General features: G+C 39.9%; 1 protein-coding gene across 1 annotated transcript in view; it reads right to left on the bottom strand.

Moving 5' to 3' along the window:
• LOC126266931 (pleckstrin homology domain-containing family J member 1-like) overlaps positions 1–20,276 on the bottom strand; it is a 78,836-nt gene that overhangs the window by 44,765 nt on the left and 13,795 nt on the right. The window contains exon 2 of the mRNA XM_049971623.1: positions 15,663–15,748. Coding sequence (XP_049827580.1) covers positions 15,663–15,748 — 86 coding nt within the window. The remainder of the gene's footprint in view (positions 1–15,662; positions 15,749–20,276) is intronic.

Raw genomic sequence — 20,276 nt, 5'->3', positions numbered from 1 at the left:
AGAAGGTATACCTATCAGCCGACTTCAATCTAAAAGTGGCACAGCTCTAACACCAACTGCTACACAGAACAAAAATTTTAAGAACTACTTAAATCTTTGCCATCGCCAACAAGATTTTGGCATTACTGCAGAATGGAATTTTTTTGCAACAAGCCACTTGATGGAATTGGAGGGTCAGTTGAGTATTTAGCACCAAGAGCTAGCCTTCAGAGTCCAACTGAAAACCAAATCTTAACACCAACTGATCTCTTTGGATATTGCAAAGCAAATGTGCATGGCACTGTATTGATTTATGTCAAAAAAGAAATTACTGAAGATGCAAAACTCTATCATTTTGTGCCAATTGAAGCGACTTCAGATTTGTGGAGTATCAAATGATACATTTCCCTTTACAGCAAATGTTGACTGAAATGCTAAAGTAACTTCTGAACATGTTGCCATTACTGATTTACAACCTAGTCAGTATGTTGTTTGTATTTGTAATGGAAAATTGTGGATATGAAATATCTGTGGAGTTTCGTATGGGTGGGGGGGTGGGGGGGAAAGCCTTGATTAATTTCATGCATCCTCATCGAGCTGCTCAATCATTTCATTAGCTTGCCAGAAGAGACATATGCTGGATTCCAGAACAACAGATAAATTGCAGCCATTCCAGTGCCAGCTGTATCAATGATGGAGTGGCAATACAATTTGCCAGAAGCAATAGTTGTGGACATCAGCTACCAATTTGAAGCATTCAACTACAGAAGAATTCTGCATTACAGCTCGGAAGCTAGAAAGAGACCCAAACAAGGCTTGGCAACATGCTAGACATCTACATTCAGGATTGGGAACCTGCAGTAGAGAAACCTCACCTGGTTATTGGGTGTGGTCCCTTGGTGATGTGGTCATCAGCCACTGATAATGGAAGTGGCATAGACACCATGGACCAACGCACACAGTTTTCTCGAATTACAAAAAAAAAAAAAAAAAAAAAAAAAAAAAATGTTAACAGTTTAAGTGAAATTTTTGCGCCTTACCTAAAGAGAAATCAAAATGGAAACAAATATTTCTAATCGAATAAAATGTGCTCTATTGACTGGTGTTAATGAATGTAATGTGGTAGGCGTCCATATTGAGACATGTGACTTTGAACATGGGTATAATATAGTGAATTCACGTGTTTTAGCAAATTTACAGGATGGTATCACAGTAATTAAACATACAAGCTAGGCCCTAATTTGTGAAATATGTAACAGCCAGATGGACAATAGTTTGCAGCAGACCAAGTCCATAGCACACTTTACTCACTTCTTATGCCATGTTTTAACTATGGGGCACATTTTTCACGACATGATTTGTTAACAACTTTGAACTGGGATTCTGCCAAAAGCACTGCTTTCTGAATTTGACTTGCATCATTTATGTGCTGAGCATGAAAAGTTGTACCACTATACTCCGAAGTAAGGGGCTAGCTCTTTTAGATTAGGAACAGGGGCATGCCAAACTTTCCTTTGCAGAAGTTCACACAGGTCCCTCAGATACAGACACTGTAAATTTCATCAAAATTGAAGATGGTCAAACTGGGTGCCTTAAGACACTTGAAATGTAATGACCTCTCTGGTTGGGAGGGATTTTAATAACTAACAACCTGTTTCACTACTTCCATAATTTTCCCACCTCAGCAACAATAATATCCTCAGTAAATCACAGTTGGGATTTCAAAATAGTTGGTCTCCAGAAAATGCTATTTACATGATCACTCACCAAATTGTATTAGCATTAAATACCAAAATAGCAATGATTGATATTTTCTAAGGCATTTGACACTGAAACACAGTATTCTTCTAGACAAAGAAGGAAGTTGTACTTAGTAATTCAACCAAGGTAATCAAGGGAGATCATTCTGACTGGAGAGAAATCACGTCGGTGTTTCCAAGACTCAGTCTTAGGTCCACTATTGTTTCTCATATATGTAAATGATCCTCCATTAATATACAGCAAGCAGAATTAGTTCTTTTGTGGATGACACTAATATTTTAATCAATCTAAGCATACATACAGCACAGAAGGAATGGTGAACAATAGTCTTTCAAGTATCACTGACTTTGTTAAGCCACATTTGTTTTATGAATCATCTCAAACATTGGGGAGAGAGAAATCAGCAAAATGACGTATTTTGCTTATTTTCATTCATATGGAATAGCGTTCTGTGGTAACTTATCTTCAGCCTTCCTAGTACCACTGGGGTTAATGTGATCCCACATACACATTTGACAGCTATAGCCCATTTGTTTTTATAACTATTATTTTGAAAATACATGGCTTTCTGCCTCTCAGTCAGTTGTATCCATTGATGGGTGCTGCAGTTTCATACTTATAAAAACATTAAAATTTATTCATGGTTTTTGTACTCAGTATCACTGGGGTCAATATGACCTCAATCCAAATTGCTTTTTTGTTTCTTGAATATAACATCACAAAAATTGAAATACAGGTGTTACAATAAACAGCTTTTACACAAAACACTTGCAACAATGAAAATAACATTTCCTGCTGATTTTTATATGCATAGTTAGGGTTTCCTAACTCAGCTATTGTTGTGTATTGTCTCAGTGTGACATAGAATTAGATTATGAACAGACAATCTTCGAGTACTCCTGAATACAAGCAATTTTGAATGAAGAAGAGGAATTAAATGAAATAGTGTATGATGGAGAGATTGATGCTATTATTATACAAGTTAGAGAATCGGCTGAAGATTCCGATAATGATATTGGAGGTTTAAAAACTATTGTTCCTGACACCACAATTCAATGTTACCAAGTAAGTACATTTCATTTACCATTTATTAACAACAACAGCAATAATAATAATAATAATAATAATAATAATAATAATAATAATAATAATAAGAAGAAGAAGAAGAAGAAGAAGAAGAAGAATTTCAGCTAACATATACAGAACACAAAGACACAAATACAGACATTAGACCATTCTTGCATAGACCACCAAATAACCCACAAGTCTAAACAATAATAACAACTATCAACACAATTATACACAACAAAAATAAATGAAAATACAACTATGGAAGAGCTACAACTACTGGTTTATATATGAGCACTCACTACACTAAATATACACACTAGGCAGAGATCAGAACCAACCAACACACAGAAGAAACCCACAAAACCAGCATGGCAACACAGGCTACAGATCAGAATAGAAAAAATGAGAAAAGACATCGGACTGCCAACACAATTTATAAAAAAAGAAATATCAGACAAAAACGAAAAACATTAGGTAAAATCTCACAACAAGAATCGATAGAGCAATTAGATGAAAAGAAGCAGAAATTACAAGCATTGGCCAAATGACTTAGAAGATACAAAAAAAGTGAAAATCGAAGGAAACAAAACCAAACATTCAACACAAGCCAAAAGAAATTTTATCAGACAATAGATAACACACACATTAAAACAGACAACCCACCAAACATAACAGACATGGAACACTTTTGGAGCAACATATGGTCAAACCTAGTACAGCATAACAGGTATGCACAGTGGATACAAGAAGAAACAGACGCATGTAAGATGATACCACAAATGCCTGAAGTAATAATTTTGCAACATGAAGTCACCAAAGCAATTAATTCTACTCACAATTGGAAAGCCCCTGGAAAAGATAAAATAGCAAATTTCTGGCTAAAGAAGTTCACCCCAACACATTCACATCTAACTAAATTATTTAACAAAACAGAAAGAAACTTCCATATGGAAAAAATATATTAAAAACAAAGATTCAAGATTCCAAGACTTACCAAGCGGGAAAGGCCGGTATACAGGCACAATAAAACACACACACACACACACACACACACACACACACACACACACACACACACACACACACACACACTTTCGAGCTTTCGCAACCGGCGGCTGTTTCGTCAGGAAAGAAGGAAGGAAAAGGAAAGATGAAAGGATGTGGGTTTTAAGGGAGAGGGTAAGGAGTGATTCCAATCCTGGGAGCGGAAAGACTTACCATAGGGGGGAGAAAAGGATAGGTATATACTCGCTTGCGCGCGCACACACACACATATCCATCCATACATACACAGACACAAACAGACATATTAAAGGCAAAGAGTTTGCCCAAACTCTTTCCCTTTAAATATGTCTGCTTGTGTCTGTGTATGTATGGATGAATGTGTGTGTGCGCGCGCGAGTATATACCTATCCTTTTTTCCCCCTAAGGTAAGTCTCCCCCCCCATGAACCATGGACCTTGCCGTTGGTGGGGAGGCTTGCGTGCCTCAGCGATACAGATGGCCGTACCGTAGGTGCAACCACAACGGAGGGGTATCTGTTGAGAGGCCAGACAAACGTGTGGTTCCTGAAGAGGGGCAGCAGCCTTTTCAGTAGTTGCAGGGGCAACAGTCTGGATGATTGACTGATCTGGCCTTGCAACATTAACCAAAACGGCCTTGTTGTGCTGGTACTGCGAACGGCTGAAAGCAAGGGGAAACTACAGCCGTAATTTTTCCCGAGGGCATGCAGCTTTACTGTATGATTAAATGATGATGGCGTCCTCTTGGGTAAAATATTCCGGAGGTAAAATAGTCCCCCATTCGGATCTCCGGGCGGGGACTACTCAGGAGGATGTCGTTATCAGGAGAAAGAAAACTGGCGTTCTACGGATCGGAGGGTGGAATGTCAGATCCCTTAATCGGGCAGGTAGGTTAGAAAATTTAAAAAGGGAAATGGATAGGTTAAAGTTAGATATAGTGGGAATTAGTGAAGTTCGGTGGCAGGAGGAACAAGACTTCTGGTCAGGTGACTACAGGGTTATAAACACAAAATCAAATAGGGGTAATGCAGGAGTAGGTTTAATAATGAACAGGAAAATAGGAATGCGGGTAAGCTACTACAAACAGCATAGTGAACGCATTATTGTGGCCCAGATAGATACAAAGCCCACACCTACTACAGTACTACAAGTTTATATGCCAACTAGCCCTGCAGATGAGGAAGAAATTGAAGAAATGTATGATGAAACTAAAGAAATTATTCTGATAGTGAAGGGTGACGAAAAATTAATAGTCATAGGTGACTGGAATTCAGTAGTAGGAAAAGGGAGAGAAGGAAACGTAGTTGGTGAATATGGATTGCGGCTAAGAAATGAAAGAGGAAGCTGCCTGGTAGAATTTTGCACAGAACACAACTTAATCATAGCTAACACTTGGTTCAAGAATGATAAATGAAGGTTGTACACATGGAAGAATCCTGGAAATACTAGAAGGTATCAGATAGATTATATAATGGTAAGACAGATAGTTAGGAACCAGGTATTAAATTGTAAGACATTTCCAGGGGCAGATGTGGACTCCGACCACAATCTATTGGTTATGAGCTGTAGATTAAAACTGAAGAAACTTCAAAAAGGTAGGAATTTAAAGAGATGGGACCTGGATAAACTGAAAGAACCAGAGGTTGTACAGAATTTCAGGGAGAGCCTAAGGGAACAATTGGCAGGAGTGGGGGAAAGAAATACAGTAGAAGAAGAATGAGTAGCTTTGAAGGATGAAGTAGTGAAGGCAGCAAAGGATCAAGTAGGTAAAAAGACGAAGGCTAGTAGAAATCCTTGGGTAACAGAAGAAATATTGACTTTAATTGATGAAAAGAGAAAATATAAAAATGCAGTAAATGAAGCAGGCAAAAAGGAATACAAACATCCCAAAAATGAGATCGACAGGAAGTGCAAAATAGCTAAGCAGGGATGGCTAGAGGACAAATGTAAGGATGTAGAAGCTTATCTCACTAGGGGTAAGATAGATACTGCCTACAGGAAAATTAAAGAGACCTTTGGAGAGAAGAGAACCACATGTATGAATATCAAGAGCTCAGATGGCAACCCAGTTCTAAGCAAAGAAGGGAAGGCAGAAAGGTGGAAGGAGTATATAGAAGGTTTATACAAGGGCGAGGTACTTGAGGACAATATTATGGAAATGGAAGAGGATGTAGATGAAGACGAAATGGGAGATACGATACTGCGTGAAGAGTTTGACAGAGCACTGAAAGACCTGAGTCGAAACAAGGCCCCCGGAGTAGACAACATTCCATTAGAACTACTGACGGCCTTGGGAGAGCCAGTCATGACAAAACTCTACCAGCTGGTGAGCAAGATGTACGAGACGCGAAATACCCTCAGACTTCAAGAAGAATATAATAATTCCAATCCCAAAGAAAGCAGTTGTTGACAGATGTGAAAATTACCGAACTATCAGGTTAATAAGTCACAGCTGCAAAATACTAACGCGAATTCTTTACAGACGAATGGAAAAACTGGTAGATGCGGACCTCGGGGAGGATTAGTTTGGATTCCGTCAAAATGTTGGAACATGTGAGGCAATACTAACCTTACGACTTATCTTAGAAGAAAGATTAAGAAAAGGCAAACCTACGTTTCTAGCATTTGTAGACTTAGAGAAAGCTTTTGACAATGTTGACTGGAATACTCTCTTTCAAATTCTAAAGGTGGCAGGGGTAAAATACAGGGAGCGAAAGGCTATTTACAATTTGTACAGAAACCAGATGGCAGTCATAAGAGTCGAGGGGCATGAAAGGGAAGCAGTGGTTGGGAAAGGAGTGAGACAGGGTTGTAGCCTCTCCCCGATGTTATTCAATTTGTATATTGAGCAAGCAGTAAAGGAAACAAAAGAGTAGGTATTAAAATTCATGGAGACGAAGTAAAAACTTTGAGGTTCGCCGATGACATTGTAATTCTGGCAGAGACGGCAAAGGACTTGGAAGCGCAGTTGAACGGAATGGACAGTGTCTTGAAAGGAGGATATAAGATGAACATCAACAAAAGCAAACCGAGGATAATGGAATGTAGTCAAATTAAATCGGGTGATGCTGAGGGAAACAGATTAGGAAATGAGACACTTAAAGTAGTAAAGGGGTTTTGCTATTTAGGAAGTAAAATAACTGATGATGGTCGAAGTAGAGAGGATATAAAATGTAGACTGGCAATGGCAAGGAAAGCGTTTCTGAAGAAGAGGAATTTGTTAACATCGAATATAGATTTATGTATCAGGAAGTCGTTTCTGAAAGTATTTGTTTGGAGTGTTTGTTTGGAGTGTAGCCATGTATGGCAGTGAAACATGGACGATAACTAGTTTGGACAAGAAGAGAATAGAAGCTTTCGAAATGTGGTGCTACAGAAGAATACTGAAGATAAGGTGGATAGATCACGTAACTAATGAGGAGGTATTGAATAGGATTGGGGAGGAGAGAAGTTTGTGGCACAACTTGACTAGAAGAAGGGATCGGTTTTGTAGGACATGTTCTGAGGCATCAAGGGATCACTAATTTAGTATTGGAGGGCAGCGTGGAGGGTAAAAATTGTAGAGGGAGACCAAGAGATGAATACACTAAGCAGATTCAGAAGCATGTAGGTTGCAGTAGGTACTGGGAGATGAAGCAGCTTGCACGGGATAGAGTAGCATGGAGAGCTGCATCAAACCAGTCTCAGGACTGAAGACAACAACAACAACAACAACAACAACAACAACAAGGTAAGTCTTTCCACTCCCGGGATTGGAATGACTCCTTACCCTCTCCCTTAAAACCCACATCCTTTCATCTTTCCTTTTCCTTCCCTCTTTCTTGACGAAGCAGCCGCCGGTTGCAAAATCTTGAAATTTTGTGTGTGTGTGTGTGTGTGTGTGTGTTTTATTTTATTGTGCCTGTCTACCGGTGCTTTCCCGCTTTGTAAGTCTTGGAATCTTTGTTTTTAATATAAATTATTTAACAGTTACATTGCAGACCCATGCACATTCCCTGATACACTTACACATGGAATAAGTTATCTGAAACCTAAAGATCAAATAGACACAGCAAACCCAGCAAAATATCGCCCCATAACATGCCTACCAACAATATACAAAATATTAACTTCAGTCATTACACAGAAATTAATGATACATACAACATAGAACAAAATTATAAATGAAGAACAAAAAGGCTGTTGCAAAGGAGCATGAGGATGTAAAGAGCAACTGATAATAGATGCAGAGGTAACATATCAAGCTAAACTAAACAAAGGTCGCTACACTACGCATACATTGATTACCAAAAAGCTTTTGATAGTGTACCCCACTCATGGTTACTACAGATATTGGAAATATACAAAGTAGATCATAAATTGATACAGTTCCTAAATATAGTAATGAAAACCTGGAAAACCACACTTAATATCCAAACAAATTCAAATAATATCACATCACAGCCAATACAGATTAAGCGTGGAATATACCAAAGAGATTCATTAAGTCCTTTCTGGTTCTGCTTTGCTCTGAACCCACTATCCAACATGCTAAATAATACAAATTATGGATACAATAATACTGGAACATACCCACACAAAACCACACATTGGCTATACATGGATGATCTAAAACTACTGGCAGCAACAAATCAACAACTCAACCAATTACTAAAGATAACAGAAGTATTCAGAAATGATATAAATATGGCTTTTGGAACAGACAAATGTAAGAAAAATGGCATAGTCAAGGGAAAACACACTAAACAAGAAGATTACATATTGGATAACCACAGTGACAGCATAGAAGCAATGGAAAAAACAGATGCCTATAAATATCTAGGATACAGACAAAAAATAGGAATAGGTAATACGAATATTAAAGAAGAACTAAAAGAAAAATATAGACAAAGACTAACACAAATATTGAAAACAGAATTGACAGCAAGAAACAAGACAAAAGCTATAAATACTTATGCTATACCAATATTGACCTACTCATTTGGAGTAGTGTAATGGAGTAACACAGACCTAGAAGCACTCAATACATTTACACGATCACAATGCCACAAATATAAAATACATCACATACATTCAGCAAAAGAAAGGGTCACATTAAGCAGAAAGGAAGGAGGAAGGGGATTTATCGACATAAAAAACCTACATTATGGACAGGTAGACAATTTAAGAAAATTCTTTCTAGAACGAGCAGAAACTAGCAAAATACACAAAGCAAACACTCATATAAATACATCGGCTACACCACTGCAATTTCATAACCACTTCTACAACCCTTTAGATCACAACATCAACAGATACGAAGAAAGTAAATTGGAAAAAGAAAACACTACATTGCAAGCACCCGTATCATCTAATACAGCCACACATCGATCAAGACGCATCCAACACATGGCTAAGAAAAGGCAATACATACAGTGAGACGGAAGGATTCATGATTGCAATACAGGATCAAACAATGAACACCAGATATTACAGCAAGCATATTATTAAAGATGCTAATACCACAACAGATAAATGCAGACTTTGCAAACAACAAATAGAAACAGTAGAGCACATCACAAGTGGATGTACAATACTAGCAAATACAGAATACCCCAGAAGAAATGACACTGTAGCAAAAATAAAACATCAACAGCTTGCCTTACAACAAAAACTTATAAACGAACATATTCCTGAAAACAAGTATGCACCACAAAATGTACTGGAGAATGATGAATACAAATTACACTGGAACAGAACCATTATAACAGATAAAACACCACCACATAACAAACCTGATATACTCACCAATAAAAAGAAGAAATTAACAACTAATCGAAATATCCATACCCAATACAACAAATATACAAAAGAAAACAGGAGAAAAAATTGAAAAATACGTCCAACTGGCTGAGGAAGTCAAGGATATGTGGCATCAGGATAAAGTTGACATTATACCAATTATACTATCAACTACAGGAGTCATACCACACAATATCCACCAGTACATCAATGCAATACAGCTACATCCAAACTTGTATATACAACTACAGAAATCCGTAATTATTGATACATGTTCAATTACCCGAAAGTTCCTAAATGCAATATAACATATACCATACAGTTAAAAGAAAGTCACGCTTGATCAAGGTCCGCGTCATTCTCTACTTTTGACCAGACGTAACGTCCGAGATAAGAAAGAAATAATAATAATAATAATAATAATAATAATAATAATAATAATAATAATAATAATAATAACAACAATAATCATGATCATCACATAACTGCTTTAGTTGCCCTTTCTTTAGTTGCACATTTTCCATATAGTGAGAGAGGGGATGGCCAGTACTTACCTCAGCTCAGTACACAAAACAGAACACAAAATTTTTATCCTAGCTTTCGGAACTTTGTTCCTTCGTCCTGGAGGGGAGAGGGGGGGAAAAAAAGGGGGGAAGAAAGGAAAGTGGATTCAGTTACTCACAACCCAGGTTATGAAGCAACAGGGGAAAGATGAACAGGGAGGGTATCTTATTTGCTACCCCCCGTTTACCTTCCCCTTGTTGTTTCATAACCTGGGTTGTGAGTAACTGAATCCACTTTCCCTTCTTCCCCCTTTTTTCCCTCCCTCTCTCTTCTCTGACAAAGGAACAAAGTTCCGAAAGCTAGGATAAAATTTTCTTTTCTGTTTTGTGTATCTGTTGGCTGTACTGAGCTGAGGTAAGTACTGGCCAGCCCCTCTGCCTCCTTGTTAGTATTTGTTTCACATCTCTTTGAGATTTTCCATTAATCATTTTCCATATAGTCTATGATGGAAGTTGTAAATTATAACAATGTAAAATTAAAATATATATTAAAAACAAATTCCAAGACTTACCAAGCGGGAAAACGCCGGCAGATAGGCACAAGAACAAAACACACAAACACACACACAGAATTACTAGCTTTCGCAACCGATGGTTGCTTCTTCAGGAAGGAGAGGGAAAGACGAAAGGATGTGGGTTTTAAGGGAGAGGGTAAGGAGTCATTCCAATCCCGGGAGCGGAAAGACTTCCCTTAGGGGGAAAAAAAGGAAAGGTGTACACTCGTGCGCGCACACACACACACACACACACACGCACGCACGCACGCAAACATATCCATCCGCACATACACAGACACAAGCAGACATATTTAGGCAAAGAGTAAGGGCAGAGATGTCAGTCGAGGGGGAAGTACAGAGGCAAAGAAGTTGTTGAAAGACAGGTGAGGTATGAGCGGCAGCAACTTGAAATTAGCGGAGGTTGAGGCCTGGCGGATATCGAGAAGAGAGGATATACTGAAGGGCAAGTTCCCATCTCCGGAGTTCGGATAGGTTGGTGTTGGTGGGAAGTATCCAGATAACTCGGGCGGTGTAACACTGTGCCAAGATGTGCTGGCCGTGCACCAAGGCATGTTTAGCCACAGGGTGATCCTCATTACCAACAAACACTGTCTGCCTGTGTCCATTCATGAGAATGGACAGTTTGTTGCTGGTCATTCCCACATAGAACGCGTCACAGTGCAGGCAGGTCAGTTGGTAAATCACGTGGGTGCTTTCACACGTGGCTCTCCCTTTGATCGTGTACACCTTCCGAGTTACAGGACTGGAGTAGGTGGTGGTGGGAGGGTGCATAGGACAGGTTTTACACCGGGGGCGGTTGCGAGGGTAGGAGCCAGAAGGTAGGGAAGGTGGTTTGGGGATTTCATAGGGATGAACCAAGAGGTTACGAAGGTTAGGTGGACGGCGGAAAGACACTCTTGGTGGAGTGGGGAGGATTTCATGAAGGATGGATCTCATTTCGGGGCAGGATTTTAGGAAGTCGTATCCCTGCTGGAGAGCAACATTCAAGGTCTGATCCAGTCCCGGGAAGTATTCTGTCACAAGTGGGGCACTTTTGGGGTTCTTCTGTGAGAGGTTCTGGGTTTGAGGGGATGAGGAAGTGGCTCTGGTTATCTGCTTCTGTACCAGGTCAGGAGGGTAGTTGCAGGATGCGAAAGCTGTTTTCAGGTTGTTGGTGTAATGGTCGAGGGATTCAGGACTGGAGCAGATTCTTTTGCCACGAAGGCTTAGGCTGTAGGGAAGGGACCGTTTGATATGGAATGGGTGGCAGCTGTCATAATGGAGGTACTGTTGCTTGTTGGTGGGTCTGATGTGGACGGATGTGTGAAGCTGGCCATTGGACAGATGGAGGTCAACGTCTAGGAAAGTGGCATGGGATTTGGAGTAGGACCAGGTGAATCTGATAGAACCAAAGGAGTTGAGATTGGAGAGGAAATTCTGGAGCTCTTCTTCACTGTGAGTCCAGATCATGAAGATGTCATCAATAAATCTGTACCAAACTTTGGGTTGGCAGGCCTGGGTAACCAAGAAGGCTTCCTCGAAGCGACCCATAAATAGGTTGGCATACGAGGGGGCCATCCTGGTACCCATGGCTGTCCCCTTTAATTGTTGGTATGTCTGGCCTTCAAACGTGAAGAAGTTGTGGGTCAGGATGAAGCTGGCTAAGGTGACGAGGAAAGAGGTTTTAGGTAGGGTGGCAGGTGATCAGCGTGAAAGGAAGTGCTCCATTGCAGCGAGGCCCTGGACGTGCGGGATATTCGTGTATAGGGAAGTGGCATCAATGGTTACAAGGATGGTTTCCGGGGGTAACAGACTGGGTACGGATTCCAGGCATTCGAGAAAGTGGTTGGTGTCTTTGATGAAGGATGGGAGACTGCATGTAATGGGTTGAAGGTGTTGATCTACGTAGGCAGAGATACGTTCTGTGGGGGCTTGGTAACCAGCTACAATGGGGTGGCCAGGATGTTTGGGTTTGTGAATTTTAGGAAGTAGGTAGAAGGTAGGAGTGCGAGGTATCGGTGGGGTCAGGAGTTTGATGGAGTCAGGTGAAAGGTTTTGTAGGGGGCCTAAGGATCTGAGGATTCCTTGAAGCTCCGCCTGGACATCAGGAATGGGATTACCTTGGCAAACTTTGTATGTAGAGTTGTCTGAAAGCTGACGCAGTCCCTCAGCCACATACTCCTGACGATCAAGTACCACGGTTGTGGAACCCTTGTCAGCCGGAAGAATGATGATGGATTGGTCAGCTTTCAGATCACGGATAGCCTGGGCTTCGGCTGTGGTGATGTTGGGAGTAGGATTAAGGTTTTTCAAGAAAGATTGAGAGGCAAGACTGGAAGTGAGAAATTCCTGGAAGGTTTGGAGAGGGTTATTGTGAGGAAGAGGAGGTGGGTCCCGCTGTGATGGAGGACGGAACTGTTGCAGGCAGGGTTCAATTTGGATAGTGTCTTGGGGAGTTGGATCATTAGGAGTGGGATCAGGATTATTTTTCTTCGTGGCAAAGTGATATTTCCAGCAGAGACTACGAGTGTAGGACAGTAAATCTTTGACAAGGGCAGTTTGGTTGAACCTGGGAGTGGGGCTGAAGGTGAGGCCTTTGGATAGGACAGAGGTTTCGGATTGGGGGAGAGGTTTGGAGGAAAGGTTAACTACTGAATTGGGGTGTTGTGGTTCCAGATTGTAATTTTGAGGTGTTGGGGGGACTGGTGCTGGAAGTGGGAGATTGAGTAGATGGGAGAGACTGGGTCTGTGTGCAATGAGAAATTTTGAGCTTCTACCTTCTACCTATCTGCCTACTCCAGTCCTGTAACCCAGAAGGTGTACACGATCAAAGGGAGAGCCACGTGTGAAAGCACCCACGTGTGAAAGCACCCACGTGATTTACCAACTGACCTGCCTGCACTGTGACGCGTTCTATGTGGGAATGACCAGCAACAAACTGTCCATTCGCGTGAATGGACACAGGCAGACAGTGTTTGTTGATAATGAGGATCACCCTGTGGCTATACATGCCTTGGTGCACGGCCAGCACATCTTGGCACAGTGTTACACCGTCCGAGTTATCTGGATACTTCCCACCAACACCTACCTATCCGAACTCCGGAGATGGGAACTCGCCCTTCAGTATATCCTCTCTTCTCGATATCCGCCAGGCCTCAACCTCTGCTAATTTCAAGTTGCCGCCGCTCATACCTCACCTGTCTTTCAACAACTTCTTTGCCTCTGCACTTCCGCCTCGACTGACATCTCTGCCCTTACTCTTTGCCTTTAAATATGTCTGCTTGTGTCTGTGTATGTGCGGATGGATATGTGTGTGTGTGTGTGTGTGTGTGTGTGTGTGTGTGTGTGTGTGTGTGCGCGAGTGTACACCTTTCCTTTTTTTCCCTAAGGGAAGTCTTTCCGCTCCCGGGATTGGAATGACTCCTTAACCTCTCCCTTAAAACCCACATCCTTTCGTCTTTCCCTCTCCTTCCTGAAGAAGCAACCATCGGTTGCTAAAGCTAGTAATTCTGTGTGTGTGTGTTTGTGTGTTTTGTTCTTGTGCCTGTCTGCCGGAGTTTTCCCGCTTGGTAAGTCTTGGAATTTGTTTTTAATATATTTTTCCCATGTGGAAGTTTCTTTCTATTTTATTTACATCATCATTAAAATTAAAATATTATGTACAATTACCAACAGTAAATCAAAAGTCGTGGATCACAGTATCTTATATGCAGTAATTAATTTTGGTCCATGGTAGCCATCTTCAAACTGGAGAAGAAGCAATTTTCCAATTGCATTAAGCTAAAATATATAAATATGGTGCAGTCAAAGTAATAAGACAAACAAACATTGTGAGTGCTTTCTATAAAAATTTATAGTCTGTTGGAATAATGCTTGTGGTACTCACATTTGATACAAATAATGAGGCTTATTCAGCTTACTATTCTGAATGTACTATATTTACTTACACTGGCTTAAAACCACTGGAAATTTGTGTGCACTCTGGTTGAAGACAGTCATAATAAACCAAAATTAATAATCTGAAGAAAAATATTGTGGTCTATAGCTTAAACAAAAATATAAAAATTGGCCAGGTAAAATTAGGACACACACACACACACACACACACACACACACACACACACACTGAGGATTCCATACAAACTTAATTGTGTATATAGACAGTTCATCCATTCTCAGAATCGAGGATCTTCTCTACTATTTTTGCCTCTTATACACACTGGTACTGGCAAGATATCTTACAAATTAACAATTTTTCTGATTTTTCCCCTTTATTTGTACTGTGAAGGCTTTCTTCTTGCCAAATTTCACGATTCTTCAAAGGGAAGTACCCTACAGGATTTAATGAGCGAGTTTTTGAGTATCAGAACGTGTGACAAACTGCCACATCTTTTGATTGCACTGACTTACAAGCTTCACTTCTTTAACCCTGGCAGGGAAGTTTAGATCTTAGTATGTAAAATAAATTTCAATTTGTCACATCTACCCTCCTTCACAAAAAAGAGTTTTTTAACACTTGGTCAGACAGATAGACAACGAAGTGATCCTCTGAGGGTCCCATTTTTACAGATAGTTGCATAATTCTACAAATGCCTTCTGACTTGCTCTGAATTTTGATGTGACTATGTCGCAACTCATGTAAAGTAAAAGTTCCCATAAGATTCAAAAACAAAACCATCTGACTTATTCTTGTTGGCCCTCATTTTATGACTAGACAATGATAAAGCATGTCTCATACCACAGCCTATCAATTTCAAAAGAGAATGTTCATTATAATTATGATTAGAAATAGGAACTAACATTATTTTCTGAAACTGCTCTGATGCTCAATTTATAATTAATTTAACCAGTAATTCATAAATTTGCAAACATTTGCACAGCATTCTGCCTGTTTACACAAACATATATAATAATTTTCAGTTGATTTTAGTTGTTTTATAAGCAATTTGGAAGTTTAAAAATAATTTCAGTATGCTAGATGAAGTTACCTCTTTATAATCAATTTTTCCAAGTTCATTAATCCGAAAGTAAAACAGTAGGTTAGATTTCAGTTTGAACCATCGTTCTTTGAATCCTACAACATGAAAATAATTATTTTAAAAAGACTGTAAATAATTACACACATTGTAATTTCACAATAAAGAGACATGTTAATACATGCACCAGAATAAAACAGTACAGTAACATAAATAACCAAAATGGAATAGAAGGGAAGTGCAAATATTGACATAAATTTTCAGCATGTGAAACAGAAATACTTTCGAATAAAATAGAGATTTTTTTTTTTAAGTTGACACAAATGCAAGAGTTGTGGTATAATATTACTATATCTGTGAACTGGAACACAAATGACAACAATATTTTTATGACTGTGGACTGAATACATCATGCTCTGCAACTGGAAATTTCTTTTAACAATATGCCTCTGAATCATTAACAAACAGGACTGTAATGGACTACATGTGGCTGAATATGGTGTCCTATGGGTGGAAATGATCTGGCTTTGTTGGCCAAGAGGCCCCATTTGGGAGAGTTCAGCCGCCGTATTGCAAGTCCTTTTTAGGTGACGCCACATCAGCGACTTGCGAGTCAATTATGATGAAGAACACGCAACACCCAGTTTCCTGCCGGGAATCGAACCCGAGCCCCTGGCATGGCAGGTGGTAATGCTACGAAGACTGATTGTCTTATGAGTAAGAAGATGCAAGTACTTGTCTTGAATATGATACCTAACACCTCCATAAAAACTAATCACATGCGTAACATATGTGACCCAGTTGTGAGAACTGAAGATATTTCTTGAAGTTTCATAATATTAGTAAAACAAACCTATGGAAAAGTATATGAAAAAATATGGAAGCATTAAAAGGAGTAAAATGTCGGGCAATATACTTTGTACCACAGTGACACTGGGAAAATATTAATACATGAAAATAATAGATTCTGCTTCCCATTCGAAACGTGTAAGTCAAATAATATCACTGATTCTTCTGTCCTACAATGTTTCAGCAGCGATAGAAATACACCGTTTGTTGCTATATGCTTGGGACAACAGTACATTTTCAGGCAGACAAACTTTCGAAATTACAGTAGTTACAATTGTCAACAACAGACGGCGCTGCGGTCTGGGAAACACTATAGTACAATATTTTCCACATATCCACCATGCGTAGCAATAATATGGCGTAGTCTCTGTATAAAATTACCCGAAACCTTTGACAACGTGTCTGGCGGAATGGCTTCACATGCAGATGAGATGTACTGCTTCAGCTGTTCAATTGTTTCTGGATTCTGGCGGTACACCTGGTCTTTCAAGTGTCCCCACAGAAAGAAGTCACAGGGGTTCATGTCTGGCGAATAGGGAGGCCAATCCATGCCGCCTCCTGTATGTTTCAGATAGCCCAAAGCAATCACACGATCATCGAAATATTCATTCAGGAAATTAAAGACATCGGCCGTGCGATGTGGCCGGGCACCATCTTGCATAAACCACGAGGTGTTCGCAGTGTCGTCTAAGGCAGTTTGTACCGCCACAAATTCACGAAGAATGTCCAGATAGAGTGATGCAGTAATCGTTTCAGATCTGAAAAATGGGCCAATGATTCCTTTGGAAGAAATGGCGGCCCAGACCAGTACTTTTTGAGGATGCAGGGACGATGGGACTGCAACATGGGGCTTTTCGGTTCCCCATATGCGCCAGTTCTGTTCATTGACGAAGCCGTCCAGGTAAAAATAAGCTTCGTCTGTAAACCAAATGCTGCCCACATGCATATCGCCGTCATCAATCCTGTGCACTATATCGTTAGCAAATGTCTCTCGTGCAGCAATGGTAGCGGCGCTGAGGGGTTGCCGCGTTTGAATTTTGTATGGATAGAGGTGTAAACTCTGGCGCACGAGACGATACGTGGACGTTGGCGCCATTTGGACCGCAGCTGCAACACGGCGAACAGAAACCCCAGGCCGCTGTTGGATCACCTGTTGCACTAGCTGCGCGTTGCCCTCTGTGGCTGCCATACGCGGTCGCCCTATCTTTCCAGCACGTTCTTCCGTCACGTTCCCAGTCCGTTGAAATTTTTCAAACAGATCCTTTATTGTATCGCTTTTCGGTCCTTTGGCTACATTAAACCTCCATTGAAAACTTCGTCTTGTTGCAACAACACTGTGTTCTAGGCGGTGGAATTCCAACTCCAGAAAAATATCCTGTTCTAAGGAATAAACTATGTTGTCCACAGCACACTTATATGTTGTGAACAGCACACGTTTACAGCAGAAAGACGACGTACAGAATGGCGCACCCACAGACTGCATGTCTTCTATATCTTTCACATCACTTGCAGCGCCATCTATTGTTGAAAATTGTAACTACTGTAATTTCGAAAGTTTGTCCGCCTGAAAATGTACTGTTGTCCCAAGCATATTGCAAGAAACGGTGTATTTCTATCGCTGCTCGTTTAGTTTTTATTGGCGTTTCACATATACCGGTCATTTTTGAAACACCCTGTATATAGAGTGCGAAAAAGGGTTCAGTTTGCAACGAGAGAGAGAGAGAGAGAGAGAGAGAGAGAGAGAGAGAGAGAGAGAGAGAGAGAGAGAGAGACTGTCTCATTAACAGCTGGGATACAGACATTCTTAAACCTTAAACAAATATATTCTCCTGGATAAGTCAAAATTTCAATTATTACCCTCCAAAAAGTTATGTAATTGATTTTGTTTGTTTTTTCCTAGGTACATACGAGCAGTCTTAGTACATGTTTATATCCCTGTGCCACAATACCATAGTACACCAAGAGAGGAGCCAAATCAAAATAACACTCCATTGTTGAAGAGGAGTATTGCTTATTAATTTGATTTCACCAGCAGTGGAAGTGTTGCAGTTATCTGATGTCAATCCTGGTGACTTCTTTTGTTTGTTAATGGTTTGTTCCTCAATCATCTGATTAAGTTTTCAAGATCTTCGCTGAATCTTGAACTTCAGATACTTTCACACTAGTCCCAAGAACAGCATGTGCATAATTACAAACAACCTATTCAGTGCATTCGACTGGCCAGGAAAGAGTTTGAAGATGTTCAGCTGAGCTATAATTTTCAACACATCGTTGAAAGGCCAACTTATTCCTGAACACTTCCTTTATATGACGGTGGTTGACCATCTCTTACTGCTGATAGTGAGTACAGGAGGGGGCAGGATGGGACCACATGCCTCCTTCCCAGTTCATTGTTGCTTGTTCCTTTTTTTGTGATAAGATAGAAGTACAATAAAGTATCTCACTATCATTTCATTTCATGATTGCATAGCAGATAAATGAGCTATTGTTTAAGTTTCACTTGCTGTGCAAGTAAAAGTGGATCTTTCAGTTCGTGAAAAAATTATTAACCGGGCTGTGTTCAGGCTCACACATTCAGATATTTTTGGTAAATATTTCATCTCGTCTGGATTTCTGGATTATTTTCTAGTTGCTAAGAAATTTTCACTGTCACGAATTACAATTATAAATAGCTTTATTTGAAGCTACACGTTTCAATTTTCCATCATCATCATCAGGTTCTGACAGTCAGTACACTTTTTGTTCTATGTGCCTTGTGTCCTGTTTGACATTTTTATCAGGAACTAGTGTATTTCAGTCATGATACAGCACTTTACTTCTTCTTGAAAGGCAACGTGGGTAATCCATAAGGACCAATATTACAAATGTGAAAGTAACTGTCTGTACATCTCTCATCTTTTCATGGTTGAAGCACTAAATCAAATCTCATTAACTTTGGTGTGGAAATAACGAACACAGAGGAAGGACATACACTACTTAAAAAACAGGGAGACTTGATAAAAGTCGATAACAGTGACTCAAGGTTGCTAAAAGTTCATTGGCAATACACTCTTTTACAAAATGTTGCACAAGCAATGACATCAATGTCAAATTGGAAAGTGCATTGCTGTAGATTTCAAAAAGATCTACACAAAAGTCATTGAGAGCATATATTTATCTTTTATAGTTTACTCTTAATCACCACCACTGTCTTTTGATTGCATCCAGTGCAGCGAATCCGAAGACACCACAAGAATGGTGACTATGCATGAACCATAAAATATAAACATATGTTTCCGCGATTTTTTGTATGTTTGTGGATTTTTGAGATCTAAATTTTAGTGTGTTATCAAATTATGTATCACATACTGATTAGGCTGCATGTTGCTGCCAGTGAACTCAGTTATATAGCAGATTACCTTTGAATGGCTGTACAAACATTCATCAACCATGTGTCGTGACAATTCTGATTAAACTAGCCTTAAATAAATAAAAGATATGTATTGAAAACTATGCACTCACATCAGAGTTGTGAAACCATAGGCATAGAAAGACATTAAACTTATATTACAATCTTGTGTCAGTTGTTGCGTACAAGTCTGGTAACAACCAGCACAGCAGAGAGATCTTTCTCAACTTTACACCATCATAAGGTATATCCTTGCAGCTGGATGATCATTTAAATGGACTGACTCTGATACATATCCATCAAGATATTGCATCAGTGATTAACAGTGAGGAATGGTTGGATATAGAGGAGGAAATTCACTGCACATGTAATCCTTATCCTTGTATTGG

This window comes from Schistocerca gregaria, chromosome 4, assembly GCF_023897955.1.
Source record: "Schistocerca gregaria isolate iqSchGreg1 chromosome 4, iqSchGreg1.2, whole genome shotgun sequence".
NCBI lineage: Eukaryota > Metazoa > Arthropoda > Insecta > Orthoptera > Acrididae > Schistocerca > Schistocerca gregaria.
Note: the sequence above shows the minus strand (reverse complement) of the source record. Positions and strands in the feature narration are given on the sequence as shown.